General features: G+C 46.4%; 1 protein-coding gene across 1 annotated transcript; it reads right to left on the bottom strand.

Annotated features, from left to right (window-relative positions):
- LOC106503993 (glutathione S-transferase Mu 1) lies at positions 2,505 to 15,429 on the bottom strand. The gene is made up of 8 exons (XM_018045878.1): positions 14,297 to 15,429; positions 13,916 to 13,991; positions 13,479 to 13,543; positions 13,105 to 13,186; positions 12,906 to 13,006; positions 12,086 to 12,181; positions 11,887 to 11,997; positions 2,505 to 3,033 (listed from the first exon to the last, which is right to left on the bottom strand). Exons 1-8 carry the CDS (start codon positions 14,330 to 14,332, stop codon positions 2,944 to 2,946), a joined length of 657 nt encoding a protein of 218 aa, XP_017901367.1. The 5' UTR covers positions 14,333 to 15,429; the 3' UTR covers positions 2,505 to 2,943.

Raw genomic sequence — 16,541 nt, 5'->3', positions numbered from 1 at the left:
GCATGGAAATGCATGCACACTTCAGCCCCCAGGAGTAGATTCCTGCTCCACTTAATTCCTGAATATTCAGGAATTAATAAGGGACAGAGGATTCATGACAGACCCAAAACAGCACACAGGAAGCCTCCTGTTAAATGCTTCCTGACAGACAAGATACTGACCAATTATACATGAGACAAAAATTTTCCACTTGCTTATAACATTTTGAATAACAAAATGCAAACTAGGATCGCAAGAATTTACAAAAGGAGCCAAGTTTAAGATGAAAAGTATGGAGAACAAGAAATGCTATTAAGAAGAAATATTTCACAGTTAAACAAATGTGTTCAAACTTTATTTGCAACTGTCTTCATTATCACTGCTAAGTCACTTCAGTCGTGTCGACTCTGTGCGACTCCAGAAACGGCAGCCCACCAGGCTCCCCCAACCCTGGGACTCTCCAGGCAAGAACACTGGAGTGGGTTGCCATTTCCTTCTCCAATGCATGAGAGTGAAAGTGAAGTCGCTCAGTCGTGTCCGACTATTTGAGACCCCATGGACTGCAGCGCACCAGGTTCCTCCGTCCATGGGATTCTCCAGGCAAGAGTACTGGAGTGGGGGGGCCATTGCCTCTCCACTTCATTATCACATGTTGCCTCATTTTTTAAAAAGGATTGAGTTATTTTGTTCTTTAGGGTTTTTTTCATGGTCACCTCTTACGTCTGAATCTAAGATTTAAGTTTTTAGATATTTATTATTTATTTGCAGGATAATTGCTTTATAATATTGTGTTGATTTGTCATATAATCAACATGAATCAGCCATAGGTATACATATGTCCCCTCTGTCTTAACCCTCCCTCCCACACTAGCTAACCCTCTCAATTTGAGCATATAAATCTGGAGTCAGAGAAATAAGTTCACCTGTTTTTGAAGTTCTGGTGAAATACAGCCCCATCCATTCATTTATGTCCCATGGCTGCTTTCACACTATATTTATAAAGGTGAACAATTGTGATGACGGAGACCACATGGCTTGCAAAACCAAAAATATTTACTGACTTATAAGTTTCATTAACTATTAGTTTACTGGACTTTTTTATGTTAGCAGTTTTACTTTTTGAAATAAACATTTATTTATTTAAAAATCATTTACTTCACATTATTCCTACACTTGCTTAATATTTTTTGTTTAATAACTGTAAGAAATGACCACCCAGACAAATACCCAACAAGACTCTTCTCCAAAGCACCTGAGGGCGATGACTTGAGGCCAAGTCAAGACTTGAGGATGTGCTATTACAAGCCCAACTCCACCAGCCATCCACCCTTTGAAGGACCTGCCAATCATCTTGTTATCTGGTGAGGCCTACACTCTACCTCAAATGGCATTCTCCCTCCTGACTGCACAGAGCGGCTACACTTTGGTCCACACACTAGCCCTGCTCATTTCAGGCTAAGTTATCCAAGAGCCAGCTACAGCCCACTACATGCTTCAGTTAGGGAGACCAAATGGATTTCCCCTAGACCTACAGATTTCAAATCTTCTGATGTTCATTCTTTATCTTAAGTGGCTCAAGGAACTATATAGTGCTGAGTCGCTTCAGTTGAGTCTGACTCTCTGCGATTCCATGGACTGTAGCCTGCTAGGCTCCTCTGTTCATGGGATTCTCCAGGCAAAGACACTGAAGTGGGCTGCCATGTCCTGCTCCAGCGGATCTCCCCCACCCAAGGGCCGCACCCACATCTCTTACATCTCCGGCACTGGCAGGCGGGCTCGTTACCACTAGCACCACCGGGAAGCTAGGCACCTCTATGCAGAGCTCTAAGTCCATAAAATGCCTGTAGAGTTGCCCGGGAGTTAACTAGAGATACTTCTTTCACGTTTCCAACTGTTATTGGACATTTACTGTTGCAAGGCAGTATAACAGATGTGAGATATAAAGTCAAATAAGAAATGGATTCTCTCCTCAATTTCTTTATGACCAAGTTAGAGAAAAAACAAGCAAAACAATGATTATAATACACTGGAAGCAAATGTTATTGATATATGTTGTAAGAACACAGATGAAGAGTACTGAAAGCAGAGAAAACTTCCAGAAGGTGACAGAAGTGAATCCAACAGGATCCCACGCCATCAGTAGACTACTCAGACCTCCCCTGCACTCCAGAGCCCCCTGAACCATGACACAGAGTACTACAAGCTGAAAGGAGGCAGCCCATGAACGCTGAATTAAAGAGGGAACCAGGCACAGAAGGGCCCCCCTGCTGTAGACACCTCATGCTAGAAACAGAGGTGCATGAAGTGGAGATAGAAATGAACAAGCAATAGTATAATCCCACCTGTGCCCAACCTCCCACCACATATACACACACACATACGCACATACACACACACACACACGCGCACACACGCCCATCCATGCAGCCCTGCAGAGAACAACTGAAGGGAAAATGGACACCACCACGCACCCAACATAGTTGGTCATGACTCCAGGAAGCCAGAAGGGAATAAGACAGGACACAGCAGGTGTGATAAGCCTTTACTGGGGATCAGACTGGCTGGGCAGGAACCACACTGGGAAGCACGGACTTCACACCAGGCCAGTGCTGGTCTTCAGGGCAATGCTGGGAGCTCAGAACACAGCTCCATGGGCCAGGGACCTGACTGGGCTCCTCAATGCAGAAGCAACCATGGAAGGGAAGGTTAGTCTACATGGCTTTAGTGCAGGAGGGATAATGTGGGGTGGGGAAGGACCTTTGCTTAAAAAAAAAAAATGAAAAAAAAGTGGGAAACTGAATTAAAGGATGGATGGAAAGGGGGGATGGGAGGGCGATAAGGGGGCCAAGAAGCCATCTAGAGTGAACAGAAGGAGAAAGAAAAAGACAGATGGTTCCGCGGGCAGGAAGGTCCACTTGGTCTCCAAGGCACTGGCTCCTCATGCCCATCTCCTGGTTGCGGGCACTACTTGTTGCCCCACACGGCAAGCTTCAGGAACTGAGGGCCTGGGAGGAAGCGGCTGGACTTCATGTAGGCAGAGATCTTCTTCAGGCCCTGAGGGTGGGAAAAAGGTCAGGCTTCAGGTCTGCGGCCCCACTACGGTTCATGCAGGTCTCCCTAAGTTTGCAACCTAGATATAGCCCTTCCATGTGGAGTCAAATATTGGGACAAAATACCATCCTCCTGGTGTCCCCAGCTCTGGAACGTTAGCTCTGCCAAGTATCTGTAATTCAAGTGATATCTTGATAAAACAGGACATCTGGAGACTCCACCCAGTGCTTGTTGCTGGAGATGATGACATAGGCTCAGAATCCCTAAATGACTCCCCTGCAAGATGGGTTCTACTGAGACCATTTATCAGATGGGAAACTGAGGCACACAGAAGATAAGCACCTCCCTCATGTTCACACTGCACAGAAGTAATATGGCTAGAATGCAGCCTGCTTGCTCTCCCTCTCAATTCTCAGGTCTCTCTGCTGCACCCCCTTCCTCATAGCTGGAAAAAAGACAAGGAGACTCACTCATCATCCGCTTATACAAACAGTTAAGTGACCAGTCCTGGCGGTTGCCCACCAACAGTGTGCCCATAGGGGAAGTCAGGATGGGAAAACAACAGATGAAACATTCTCTGGTTTGGATACACAGTCCTTAGACAGTTAAGATGCATCTAAAGAAGCACTCTATAATCAACCTAGGTCTGTATAGTTTTCCATGCAGAGTAAAGCACTAAAATCAGTAACTTGCGATCCCTAGCTTTTGGTGATTTGCAGTACTCTTTACCAAGATGTATAATTGATTACTCCAATTTTCCAGACCTCCTCCTCCACCACCTGAACGCAGTTTCCCAGAGATCTGAGATATCTGAGAGGGTGTCTCCTAGCATACAGGTCTCCAATTAAAAGGGAAACTCACTGCTCTTACATTGTGTGGGCTTTGTTTCCAGTGGACAGTTATAGTGACCACAAAGGAGTTCAAATGAGACTTCTTACTGGGACTGGAACCTTACAAGGAGCTGGAGCCTTGGCACCTGTAAGGCCCATTGTGCCGGTCCACCTCTGTACGTGATCATATGAATTTAGGTGAATCTCTCATGATCTCCCATTTACCATCTTGGTTGACAATCCTGAGTTTTCTTTACTGGTACATGAAAAAGCTTCCTGTCATCTCATTTTAGAGATACTGAGAAAGTACCCAGCTGAGACACTGGGCAGGTTCAGGTTGGGTGCAGAGGTCAGGGACTGGTTGGTGTCCTTCCTTGGACTAATTTACCAGAGTTGGCTGCAATATAGTGTAGATACCACACGAGATCTCTTAGCTCCATAGATAAGGGACAGGGCTCCTCCTGGCCAAGCAAGGCTATTTCAGGCTATTGAGAAACTTGCAGGAGTGGTGGAGGCAAGTCCTCATACCACACAGCAATCGCATAGGGAATCCCACTTTCTAAAGAAACTTGCTCATCCAGGGACACACACAAAAGGTTTGGCCAACCTATGTTCCCAATGCCCACAATGTTTTCAGACTGTCTGAGACATATTAAAGACCTGAAATGACTACAGGGTGACAACGAGGAGAGTTAAGCTCACAAATAGCTGAACGGCCCACCACACACACTTATCCAAAGAAATTTATCCTGACAAACATACTGTGAAATGGGAAATAAAGCTTTATAAACAAAAGAAAGAGGGGTGACAGATTGCCAACCTAAGACTGCCACTATAGGCAGGTTCAGGGACATTACATATGGAGTTTATACTTGCAGATACTTACTTAATTGGGGAAACTATACCAAAGCAGATGTTATTCTAAAAATGGTCTAAAAAGGGTTCTTTGACACTCAAAATTAGGGTTTTTTGTGTGTACACAGCTAGAGGAATGGGTTTTAAGATCAAAAAGACGGAATGATTTAGAAGGCCTGGTAAAATTGTGATTACTTTGGCCAAAAAAAGGTTTGTTTCCAAATGCTGACCTTAAGGAAACAAAAGTCCTTCTAGGAAGAACTTGCATCATCTCCCTGTAGCCTTGAGACATAAAAGTTCTACCTCATCTTCTTAGGCATCTTCCAGTGCACTTTGAAAGCTTAGTCTCTCTAATCGTGAAGGTACACATATGGTGTGTGGTTGGCAGCAAGTTGCATAGACTGTGATTCCAAGAGTCTTTTTGTCCAGCTACACTAGCATTAGGTAAATGTGTCATTAGGGGGCCCAGTTCATAAAGGGTCTTTGTTGTTTCAACGCTCCTTGGGTCTCCCTGTACAACAAAGGCCTTTACTCTCTTAGACGATATTTGTGAGTAAGCTTCCTGGCTCTTGAGAAGGATGCATCCTTCGCACTCTCTTGTGGGGATTCTTCTTGCCTCTTATTGGTTTGAATCATGACTAAGAATTCTAACAATGGATCCTTTAAACTGGGAAACCTGCTAAATTGGTAAATTTTTAGAGATCTCTCATTGAAAACAGTTGTTTAGATGGTCCCTATGGAAAAATCAAACTAAACTGTGGATACAAAGATATATAATGGTGGCTAACCTTAAGAACTTCCTTAGTTTCAACCCAATCAACCAACCAACAAAAATTGTTCCTGGAGTTATATTTATGGTCTCAGCTTCCCCTCAATGAATCTTCAGTTCAGTCACTCAGTCGTGTCCGACTCTTTGCGACCCCATTAATCACAGCATGCCAGGCCTCCCTGTCCATCACCAACGCCTAGAGTTCACTCAAACTCACGTCCATCGAGTCCGTGATGCCATCCAGCCATCTCATCCTCTGTCGTCCCCTTCTCCTCCTCCCCCCAATCACTCCCAGCATCAGAGTCTTTTCCAATGAGTCAACTTTTCACATGAGGTGACCAATGTACTGGAGCTTCAGCTTTAGCATCATTCCTTCCAAAGAAATCCCAGGGCTGATCTCCATCAGAATGGATCTCCTTGCAGTCCAAGGGACTCTCAAGAGTCTTCTCCTACACCACAGTTCAGAAGCATCAATTCTTTGGTGCTCAGCTTTCTTCACAGTCCAACTCTCACATCCATACATGACTACTGAGAAAACCATAGCCTTGACTAGACGGACCTTAGTCGGCAAAGTAATATCTCTGCTTTTGAATATGCTATCTAGGTTGGTCATAGCTTTCCTTCCAAGGAGTAAGCGTCTTTTAATTTCATGGTTGCATTCACCATCTGCAGTGATTTTGGAGCCCCCCAAAATAAAGTGAGCCAATGTTTCCACTGTTTCCTCATCTATTTGCCATGAAGTGATGGGACCAGATGCCATGATCTTCGTTTTCTGAATGTTGAGCTTTAAGCCAACTGTTTCACTCTCCTCTTTCAGTTTCATCAAGAGGCTTTTTAGTTCCTCGTCATTTTCTGCCATAATGGTGGTGTCATCTGCATATCTGAGGTGATTGATAATTCTCCCGGCAATCTTAATTCCAGCTTGTGTTACTTCCAGTCCGGCGTTTCTCATGATGTACTCTGCATAGAAGTTAAATAAGCAGGGTGACAATATACAGCCTTGAGGCACTCCTTTTCCTATTTGGAACCAGTCTGTTGTTCCATGTCCAGTTCTAACTGTTGCTTCCTGACCTGCATACAGATTTTTCAAGAGGCAGGTCAGGTGGTCTGGTATTCCCATCTCTCTCAGAATTTTCCACATTTTATTGTGATCCACACAGTCAAAGGCTTTGGCATAGTCAATAAAGCAGAAATAGATGTTTTTCTGGAACTCTCTTGCTTTTTCCATGATCCAGTGGATGCTGGCATTTTGATCTCTGGTTCCTCTGCCTTTTCTAAAACCAGCTTGAACATCAGGAAGTTCACAGTTCACGTATTGCTGAAGCCAGGCTTGGAGAATTTCGAGCATTACTTTACTAGCATGAAAGATGAGTGCAATAGTGGGGTAGTTTGAGCATTCTTTGGCATTGCCTTTCTTAGGGATTGGAATGAAAACTGACTTTTTCCAGTCCTGTGGCCACTGCTGAGTTTTCCAAATTTGCTGGCATATTGAGTGCAGCACTTTCACAGCATCACCTTTCAGGATTTGAAACAGCTCAACTGGAATTCCATCACATTCACTAGCTTTGTTCATAGTGATGCTTTCTAAGTCCCACTTGATTTCACATTCCAGGATGTCTGGCTCTTGATGAGTGATCACACCATCATGATTATCCAAGTTGTAAAGATTTTTTTTGTATAGTTCTTCTGTGTTTCTTGCCACCTCTTCTTAATATCTTCTGCTTCTGTTAGGTCCATACCATTTCTGTCCTTTATCGAGCCCATCTTTGCATGAGATGTTCCCTTGGTATCTCTAATTTTCTTGAAGAGATCTCTAGTCTTTCCCATTCTGTTTTTTTCCTCTATTATATTGACCCAAACAAATCCACTCTATTTACCCTAGCGTAGGAAAAATTTAAAGGTAAGAAAGTAGAAAAATTCACCAGCAATTGCTCAGGGCAATATGCCAAACAATCCAATAAAGATTGACAAAAAAAAGCCTGGGTCTCTTGGCTCAACCCCTCACTGGGGACAGAACTGGGTAAAATGGCCAGGGAATACAAAGGAAGGTTTCTGGGACTCCTCATAGACCAAGACTTGTTAACAGCATCCTTACAAGGATGCTTAAAGGTAAATATTCATAGTTGATAGAATTGAGATGAAAGTTTATTTGTTAAGGGGAAGAACAAAATCTGCCTCCATGTTGGATGTTTCTTTTTTTTTTAAGATTTGTATCTTTTTTCTTTTGGCTGCCCTGGGTCTTCACTATGAGCTGGGCTTTCTCTAGTTCCAGCCAGTGAGGGCTGCTCTTCATTATGACGCACAGGCTTCTCACTGCCGTAGCTCCTCCTGTGTTGGTGCACAGACTCTAGGTGCAGGGCTTCAGGAGGCAGCTGCAGCACATAGACTAGTAGCTGCGGCTCTCAGGCCCGAGAGCCAGGCTCATTAGTTGTGGTGCAGGCTTAGTTGCTCTGCATCATGTGGAATCTTCCCAGAACAAGGAGTGAACCCATGTCCCCTGCATTGGCAGGCAGATTCTTATCCACTCTACCCACAGAGAAGGCCTGATCTGTTTCTTTTACTTTAAACTTTGCTTCCCATTGCGTTTGTTCACTACGAGGATACCCTCCATACATAACGGCCTGCCTTGGGGAACCCTGCCCCTATGCCTGAATGTTAAGCCAGAGTGCCCTTGTTCAGGACCCTGTTCACAAGTGGATGGCTACAGGAAGGAAAAAATTAACATATCCGCCCGCCCTCCCCAAGGCTGGCAATTCCAGGAGATGTTTGCAAGATTAATGACCTTTTTACTTTACTTCCTCACCTCCCCCTTCTCTGCTCTATAAAAGAGCCTGGCATCAGACCCTGATAAGACGGTTATTTTGAGACATTAGTCTGCCAGCTTCTCAGTCTGCACATCATCTCTCAGCGATTGGCCCGCTGTGCAGCAAGCAGACTAAACGTGGACTCAGTAACATGCTAAAAAGTGGTATATTTGAACAGGCTTTATGTAAGATGGGTATATCTCTTTTACCTGATTATACTGTGGGGATATACAAACATGTCTCGCTGGGGAATGCGCCCCTGCCTGGCCTAAGACAGGGCATATCATCTGCCTCTCAGGCAATGTTAATTAAAGATAACAGAGGAAACCAACAGGCTTACCTGAGCCCACACACCATAAGGTTAACATTGCAATCTAATAAACAGGGCCGAATAAAAGCAATACAGGAGTTTGGTTTGGGAGTTTTGTTTGGTTGGTTGGTTTTGTTTTTGACCTAGGGTAAACAGGACTCAGTTTGACTTGTGCACTCAGAAAGAGGGCCTTCTGCAAACATTTGAAGACATGATACACTGATCGCTAAAATTCTAGAATATAGAAATCTTTTGATTTCCAATTTAGTTGGAAATTTACCTACTCATATAAGAAAGCAAAATTTAAAAAAAATGTAGTTGGTCAAATCCATCTTTTGATATCATTTAGGTAGCAGCCCAGTTCTTCAGGGAATTGAAAGCAACTGTGTCTGTCTTGCAAATCTCCACGTATCAGGGGACTTTCCTGGCGGTCCTGTTCTTAGGAATCTGCCTTCCAGTGCAGTGAAGGCAGTTCAATCCCTGGTCAAGGAACTAACATCCCATATGTCCTGGGGCAACTAAGCCCGCACACCACAACTACTGAGCCCATGTGCTCCAGAGCCCACACACCACAAGCAGAAGAAGCCTGATGCCACAACGGAAGATCCCACATGACACAACCAACACCCAATGTAGCCAAAAACATTATATATTTTAAAAAACCTCTTCATGTCAGATATGTAAATATAGCAAAATGACCTGAGACTAAGCCTGATTAACCTAACAAGATAGACTCTAACACCAAAGGGAAAAAATAACCGAAAAGAGGTGTTTTTAAATTCAAATAATTGGAAAGGCTCCTTCACCCAAAATCTAATTTACAGCCTTTTAAAGGATTTGTCAAGAATGAAGGACTTCCCTGGTGGCCCAGTGGTTGAGAATCTGCCTGCCAAAACAGGGGACATGGGTACAATCCCTGGTCTGGGAAGATTTCACATGCCCCAGGGCAACTGACTGAGCCTGTGCTCCAGAGCCTGAGAGCTACAGCTACTGAACCTCAAGTGCCGAGAGTCCGCGGCTCTGCAACAAGAAAGGCCACTGCGTTAGAACCTTGAGCATCGCAGCTAGAAAGCAGACGGAGCTCCCTGCAACTAAAGAAAGCCCAGGCCCAGCAACGCAGACCCAGCCCAGCCAAAACTACATAAACAACTTTTAAAAATTATCAAAATAAAAGAATGAATGCAAATCTTACATCGCTTCCATGACCAGCAAAAGCCTGAAGACAGTCCCCCCTAACTCGTTACAGAAAGGCGTAAGCTTCAATCTACCGCATCAACCACAGACAGTCCACCCTGAGGAGATTTCAGGATGAAGAAAACCAGGATGAAACATGCTGTGTTTCAGACATGGGGCCCCCAGAGAGTTAGGGTGCATCTCAAGAAGAGAATTTTCGTGACTCCAGATTTACCCATCTTCCTACACAGAGAAAAGCACTAAGATCATTAACTTGAGATGTTTGTTTTTCAATAATTAGCATTAATCTTTTACCAAGATGCATACTTGACTATATGTATATCTCAGCCAAAAATTCATAGACCTACTGTCTCCTACCCTACATCTTCAGAGCTCTATCAGAAGCAGTCTCCTGGGTTCCAAACAAAATTGAAGGTCTCCAAATAAAGTCAAAACTCACTCCTCTTAAGTGGTGTCAAATGTTTCTCCACTGACATCTCATCATAGGAGTATTTGTTCCTCTCATCCGGCAAAAAATAATCTCTGCCTCACAAAAGGCTCCTACTTCACAGGGTTTGCCCACAGAGGGATGAACGCCTAGCAAAACTAAAGGGCTCAGAAAGAGGCCAGGCAACATAAAGAAGAGATCACATTTCACCCAATTACTCAGCAAAACATGGATGAAACCTGATAGGAGGGTGTGGAGCAGCAAGACTGGCTCAGGCCAGACTCTAATTATTCCACTTAAAAAACACAGGCCAACTGCCTGGCATGGGACCCGAGTCCACTCTCACTTGGCCTCAGCCTACATCATCCTCAGTCCTGCGACAGCCAACCAGACAGTGAGACACTCAGGTGTACCTGTGCACCACTCTGCCAAGACAGACAGTGCCCAAGAGTGCCCAGGACTCCAAGATCTAGGACTGCCTGTGCCCCACAGCCCAGGGCCCAACAGGCCACACTGCAGGCCACATCTGTCCCCATCCTCCCTGCTGGACAGTCACCCCAAGCTCTTGCAAAATTCTCAAGGCAACAAGCCTTGGACCAAAACCAGAGCTGATGAGAACTAGCTGAGAAAGCAAATTTCAGTTTGGGGAGGAGGAATACAAAACAAATTGTAGGCCAAAAAACCTATTGGAAGAGAGCTTCAAATTCCCACATCTGTCACAAAGCAAATTCTGCTGTTGTCCAGTTGGATCAGTGATGAGCTGGGAGGTGAGGTCAGGCTGTGCTCCTCCGGAACCAAGGTGGCTCCACCCACACCACACTGCTCAGGGTTCCTATAGTTCCCCAGCTGCACTGAGCCCAAGAGGCTGGGCACCAGGACTGCATGACTTCTGTATCCCACTTGTGCCTGACACAGTGTCTCCTACAGGGGAGAGGATCAGATCAGTGAGTTGACTTAAAGTGATGTATTACTGCATCTCTGGGATGGAAACTGGGATAACAGGAAGGAAAAAGGGACTGGAGATGAGGAGTAAAGGAACTGCCCACCATAAGAGGTGTCAAGATGAAATCCTTGCACAGGACTCCTCTGTATGTACCCAAATCCCAGCACCAACTACAGATCTGACAATCTCAGAACAACAGGTGGAGGCTCAATTGCTGCAGAGCCCTTTGGAGATCAGGAGAATATATCGTCTCTGTTTTCAGTACTTGATATCAATCCTACTGTGTTCCATTCTACTAATGCCAGCTGCATACCATCTCCTGAATATTCTGCTTCCTACACATTTTCCAGAGCTGTGAACCCAGACAATAAAAGGACCTGAGCTTTTCATTTCAGCACAGGAAACGGAGAGGCACCGACTGCTGCCCGTAGAAGCCAGACGGTCTGACGGGGATCCCAGCACAGCCTGGACTGGTTGTGTGACCTTCAGAAATTACTTATCCTTTCAGCTTAATTCCTTATCGGTAAAATGGAGAGGATAATTGTTCCACATGTAGGAATGTTATAAAGATTAAATGTGACACAATACACATCAGTAACTGAGAAGAGATTCTGGTAAACAAGATTCTCCATAAATGCTATTCTTCATTGTAGTTCCAACTACGAAATCAGGGAAAATAAGAAAGAGAAGAAAGATGTAAATACAAGGGGTTCACGGGAATCACCTCAAAACGAGAAATGAAGTCTCTCAGGTTTGGGAATGCGTCCAGGCACTTGGGCTCAAATTTGCGGTGCATGTCAAGGACGTCGTAAACCAGGAAATCCACATAGGTGAGCTGCAGGAGGACAAAGCATGAATGCACACCGAACTCTGAACCTGGGAAAACTGACAGCTATCCCCGCCCCCAAAGCCGGCCAACTTACCTTGTCCCCTGCAAACCAAGGCCTCTTCCCCAGAAACTCTGAGAACAGCTTGATCTTTTCAGGGATCTCCTTCAAGAAACCGGGCTTCAGTTCCTCCTGAGACACAAAACAGCTGTCACCACTCTCACACACTGACCCCCACCCCCACCCCCCCGGCAGAGAGCAGTCCTCCAGGGCTGTGTCTGATCCCAGCTGTCAGAGGAGCACTCATGTCCCTTGACTGTACATGAGTCAGGGCCCAGGGGCAATTCAACCCACCTGTGTTCACTAGACTCCTATGGGAACCATCTCCCATCTGTGAGAAGCAATGGGAAGGCAAAGGGCAAAACACACTGTTCCTGGACCTGTCACCACTCAGCTCCAGACACTTGCGCTGGGTCAGACCAGCAGTCCTGTGAGACCTGGTGGAGCTTGGGCCTCAGACCTCAGGCTGATCAACACTAAAATGACTAGGAAAGAAGTCCTATGTTCCAGTGTAGGAGACTAGAATGGTGTGGACACCTGGGCAGTTTCTGGACAGTTGGAGAGGACTGGAAACTGAAAGGAAGGAGGGAGAGGAATAAAGTCTAACCCTGGGCTGCCCACTGGACACATGTGTTTCCGTCTTATGAGAAGAGGTGCTGGGGTAAGGAGGAAAATATCCTGTCTAGGAAGTGAATTTCCATCCAGGAGAAGCTGGACTCTCCTTAAGATTAGTGGGAACTGAATCAGAGTTTCCAAGAAAATGTCTTGGTTACTAAGGAAGTAAAAATCTAAAAGACCAGTCAATGAGATTGTGACAAGCATCTCACACACCGTTCCCCCAAGTGAGAGGACTCACAAAGTCAGGGCTATAGCAGATCCTGATCATAGCAAAGCGGACATCCATAACCTGGTTCTCCAAAATGTCCACACGAATCATCTCCTCCTCTGTCTCCCCACCTGTGGCCACAAAACAGAGACTCAACCTCAGTATCTCCTCCAGCCCAGCCCTGGGCATGACAACCTGCACCCCTCCCCCCAACCCCAGACCCACTCACACATGTTGTGCTTGCGAGCGATGTACCGAAGGATGGCGTTGCTCTGGGTGAGCTTGTGAGTCCCATCGATTAAGTACGGCAGCTGGAAGAATAACAGAGTCTGGTTATTTGCGCCACCAGACTCCCCTGTACCCCCTTCCATTGACCAAGGGCAGAGATGAAACTTGGCACTCACAGAGCCTAAATACTATGGTGGGCACTAAATAATATGCTGCAAAATGGAGGGATGAGCTGGGACAGAGTATCACTGAAGGGCAGAGGAGAGAACCAGGAAGCTGAGAGACAAGAGCAGAAGGCACCTCTTCCTGAAACCTCTAAGCCAGGAAAGGAGATGGATGGAGACCAGCTCCCAGCACCCCAGCCCCTGCACCTACATTGGGGAAGTCCAGGCCCAGCTTGAATTTTTCATTCAGCCACTGGCTTCTGTCATAGTCAGGAGCTGAGAAAAAGAAGATGCACTGAAACAATCTCCCACAGATCCAACCCTCCTTCCCGGGGGACCTACCAAGGAGTCAGGGGCAAGACCCCCTGAACTGGTGGATATGGATTCTGAAGTGCATTCTAATCTCACATGGAGCTTTGGGGGAAAGCACACATAGAATGATTTGGAACCTTCCTGAGTTGAGGCTTACGGAGAGCTAATGCAAGCACTAAATGGAGCCCAAGGCTGCCACAGGGGCTCTCATGGCCTGCTTTGGAGGACAGCTGCACCCTCAAAGGGTTTGACAGCAACAAGGCCAGAACATGGGTTGCTTGGCAACAAATCAGCATGAGTTGAGCAGAAGTTACAACAGAAAAAGGATTTCATTACCATCTCCCATCGAGTACTGTCTCTCCTCATAGTTTGTGTCTGTGTACTCCAGGAGAAGGCGGATGGCATGGGCCAGCTGCCAGAGATGGTGGGACAGAGGGCAGACGTCAGTCTTGACTGCAAAACTCTCACTCTTCCAGGTCACTTCCACACCTCCCACTCCCTCAGCACCGTCACCTGCACCAGCCCACCCACGCCACACACACACACATGCCAGCACCCAGAGAAGATGATCGGGCTGAGGGGACAGGGGCTCCGCAGCAGCAAGTCCTGTGCAAGTTTCTGGTTTGAACCGGCCTCAGCTTTGCAGCATTTTCCCAGGGGGGCGCAGCATTTCCCCACCCGCCTCCACCTTCCCCGCCCTGGGGGACCCCCGCTCACCCCGCGGATGTCCCAGTAACCCAGAATCATGGGCATGGTGCAGGTTATGACGCTCAGAGTGCAGAGCTCCAGCACAGGTGGGCTTTAACTTCTGAATCCGCGGGGCCCGGAAGCACCGGCCCCTCTTCTCGGCCCCGCCCCCAGCCCAGCGCCTGACTCAGCCCCCGGCAGGCTGAGCAGGGTCTACTCTTGTCTCTCTCTCAGCAGATTCCCATGGAAGCCAATCTCTGGGCGCCTAGAGATCAAAGGCCGCCGAGGTCGGGCTCCCCTGGTTCCCGACCCCAGAGAGACGTCAGCTAACCGGGGGAGTTGCCAGTGCCCTTGGGAAACAAGCCTGAATCATAACATTAAATCGGCCCGGGTTACAGGAAGAAGAGAACCCCAGGCAATCCTAACGCTCCCCCATGATTTACAATCCATGATAGCTACAGTCTTCCAGAAATGAGTATCAGTGCAGCAGGAAGAGTAGATAGGAGGCAGAGAAAGGAAATGAGCCCTCCATGTCTTCCTCTCAGGGACTGTGGAGGGCCCTGCCCTCCTCATGGGCCTGAAGATAAAGATATAACATAAATTAATCAAGTAGTTTATGGCCTCACTTGTGAATCTAAATCCAGATTCCTGCACAGCAGAGAGAGTACCCAGGTGCAGCTCCAGAGATGTCCTGCCAGACAGCTCCATGCCTCTCACATTGATGGGACAGTGAGGGGTAGTGTGGTGGGAAAGTGGCCCAGGGGAGAAGACCTGTGCTCTGAGTGGGTGGCTCCAGAGGGTGTCCAGAGAAGGGTGACAGCCTGGATGACTCCACACAGGACCAGAGTCAGAGTGACCCAGACACCCTTGGCTGCCTAGATCCGCAGTCCCAGCCCTCACCCTGGGATATGTTATATGTTAGCATATAACACATATGACCCAATGTGGTTTCAAGAGAGTGATCTGTGCTTCCTTTAAAAAAAAATTTTTATTGAAGTATATTTGATTTATAATCCTGCTTTATTTTAGGTGTACAACTAAGTGATTCAATTATTTTTAAACTATATTCATCCTTTTTCAGATTCTCTTCTCCTCTAGGCTATCACAGACCACTGAGTGGGGTTCCCTGTGCTGTGCTCAGTCGCTCAGTTGTGTCTGACTCTCTGTGACCCCATGGACTGTATGCAGCCCACCAGGCTCCTTTGTCCATGGGGATTCTCCAAGCAAGAATGTTAGAGTGGATTGCCATGCCCTCCTCCAGGGGATCTTCCCAACCCAGGGATCAAACCCAGGTCTCCTGCATTGCAGGCAGATTCTTTACCATCTGAGCCATAGGGACGCCCAGAGCTCCTGTACTGTATGCTATGTCCTTGTCGATTATCTGTCTTATATATAGCAGTGTGTGGGATCGGTGTCCTTTGAAGTCACTCTGTGATCTATGACTTCTCGTACAAACTGCACAAGGACAATGTCCTACCTGCCAACTTTCCTCTTTGAGGAAGAAGGTTATTTCAAAATTAGGAGAATAGGACATTGGGTGGACTATGGTTTCTTTTGTTTATTGAAAGGATGTTACAAAGTTGTGGATGTAGGAAACAAATGAGAGGAACTTTGAAAAACAAACACATTTTATAAGTTAAAACACAAAGTTGTGCTATGTGTTATGTGCTAAGTTGCTTCGTCATGTCTGGCTCTTTGCAACCCCGTGGACTATAAGCCTGTTAGGGGAAGCACGCTGATTGAAACCACACCACAGTAACCATCTGCATGAGGTGTTTTATGACAGGAGATCCTGATAAGGAATACGGAACTAATAAGCCACCACCAACTGGAAGAGTTCAGGAAAGGGCAAAAGGAGACACTGCGTGTCTGTCCAGCTCCCAGAATCCCTTTCGCTAGCATCCATCTTGTCTGAGCGATGCGTGCGCCACCAGGAATGACTGAATTAGAATGATTGGCCAAAGACCACCCAGAAACTAATCCCATCACCATAAAACCCAAGACTGGGAGCCACACAGTAGAGCTGTTCTCCTGGGTTCCCTTACTACTGCTCTCCACCCGGGTGCCCTTTCCCAATAAAATCTCTTGCTTTATCAGCACGGGTCTCCTCGGACAATTCTTTTCCGAGTGTCAGACAAGAGCCCAGTTACAGGCCCTGGAAGGGGTCCCCTTTCCTGCAACAAGCCCATCAGGTTCTCTTTCCATGGGATACTCCAGGCAAGAATACTGCAGTGGATTGACATGCCTTTCTCCAAAAACGCAAAGTTGGTATACT

Source organism: Capra hircus, chromosome 3 (assembly GCF_001704415.2).
Source record: "Capra hircus breed San Clemente chromosome 3, ASM170441v1, whole genome shotgun sequence".
NCBI classification, from domain to species: Eukaryota; Metazoa; Chordata; class Mammalia; order Artiodactyla; family Bovidae; genus Capra; species Capra hircus.
The sequence above is the reverse complement of the archived record's forward strand: the minus strand, read 5'-3'. Positions and strand labels throughout refer to the sequence as shown.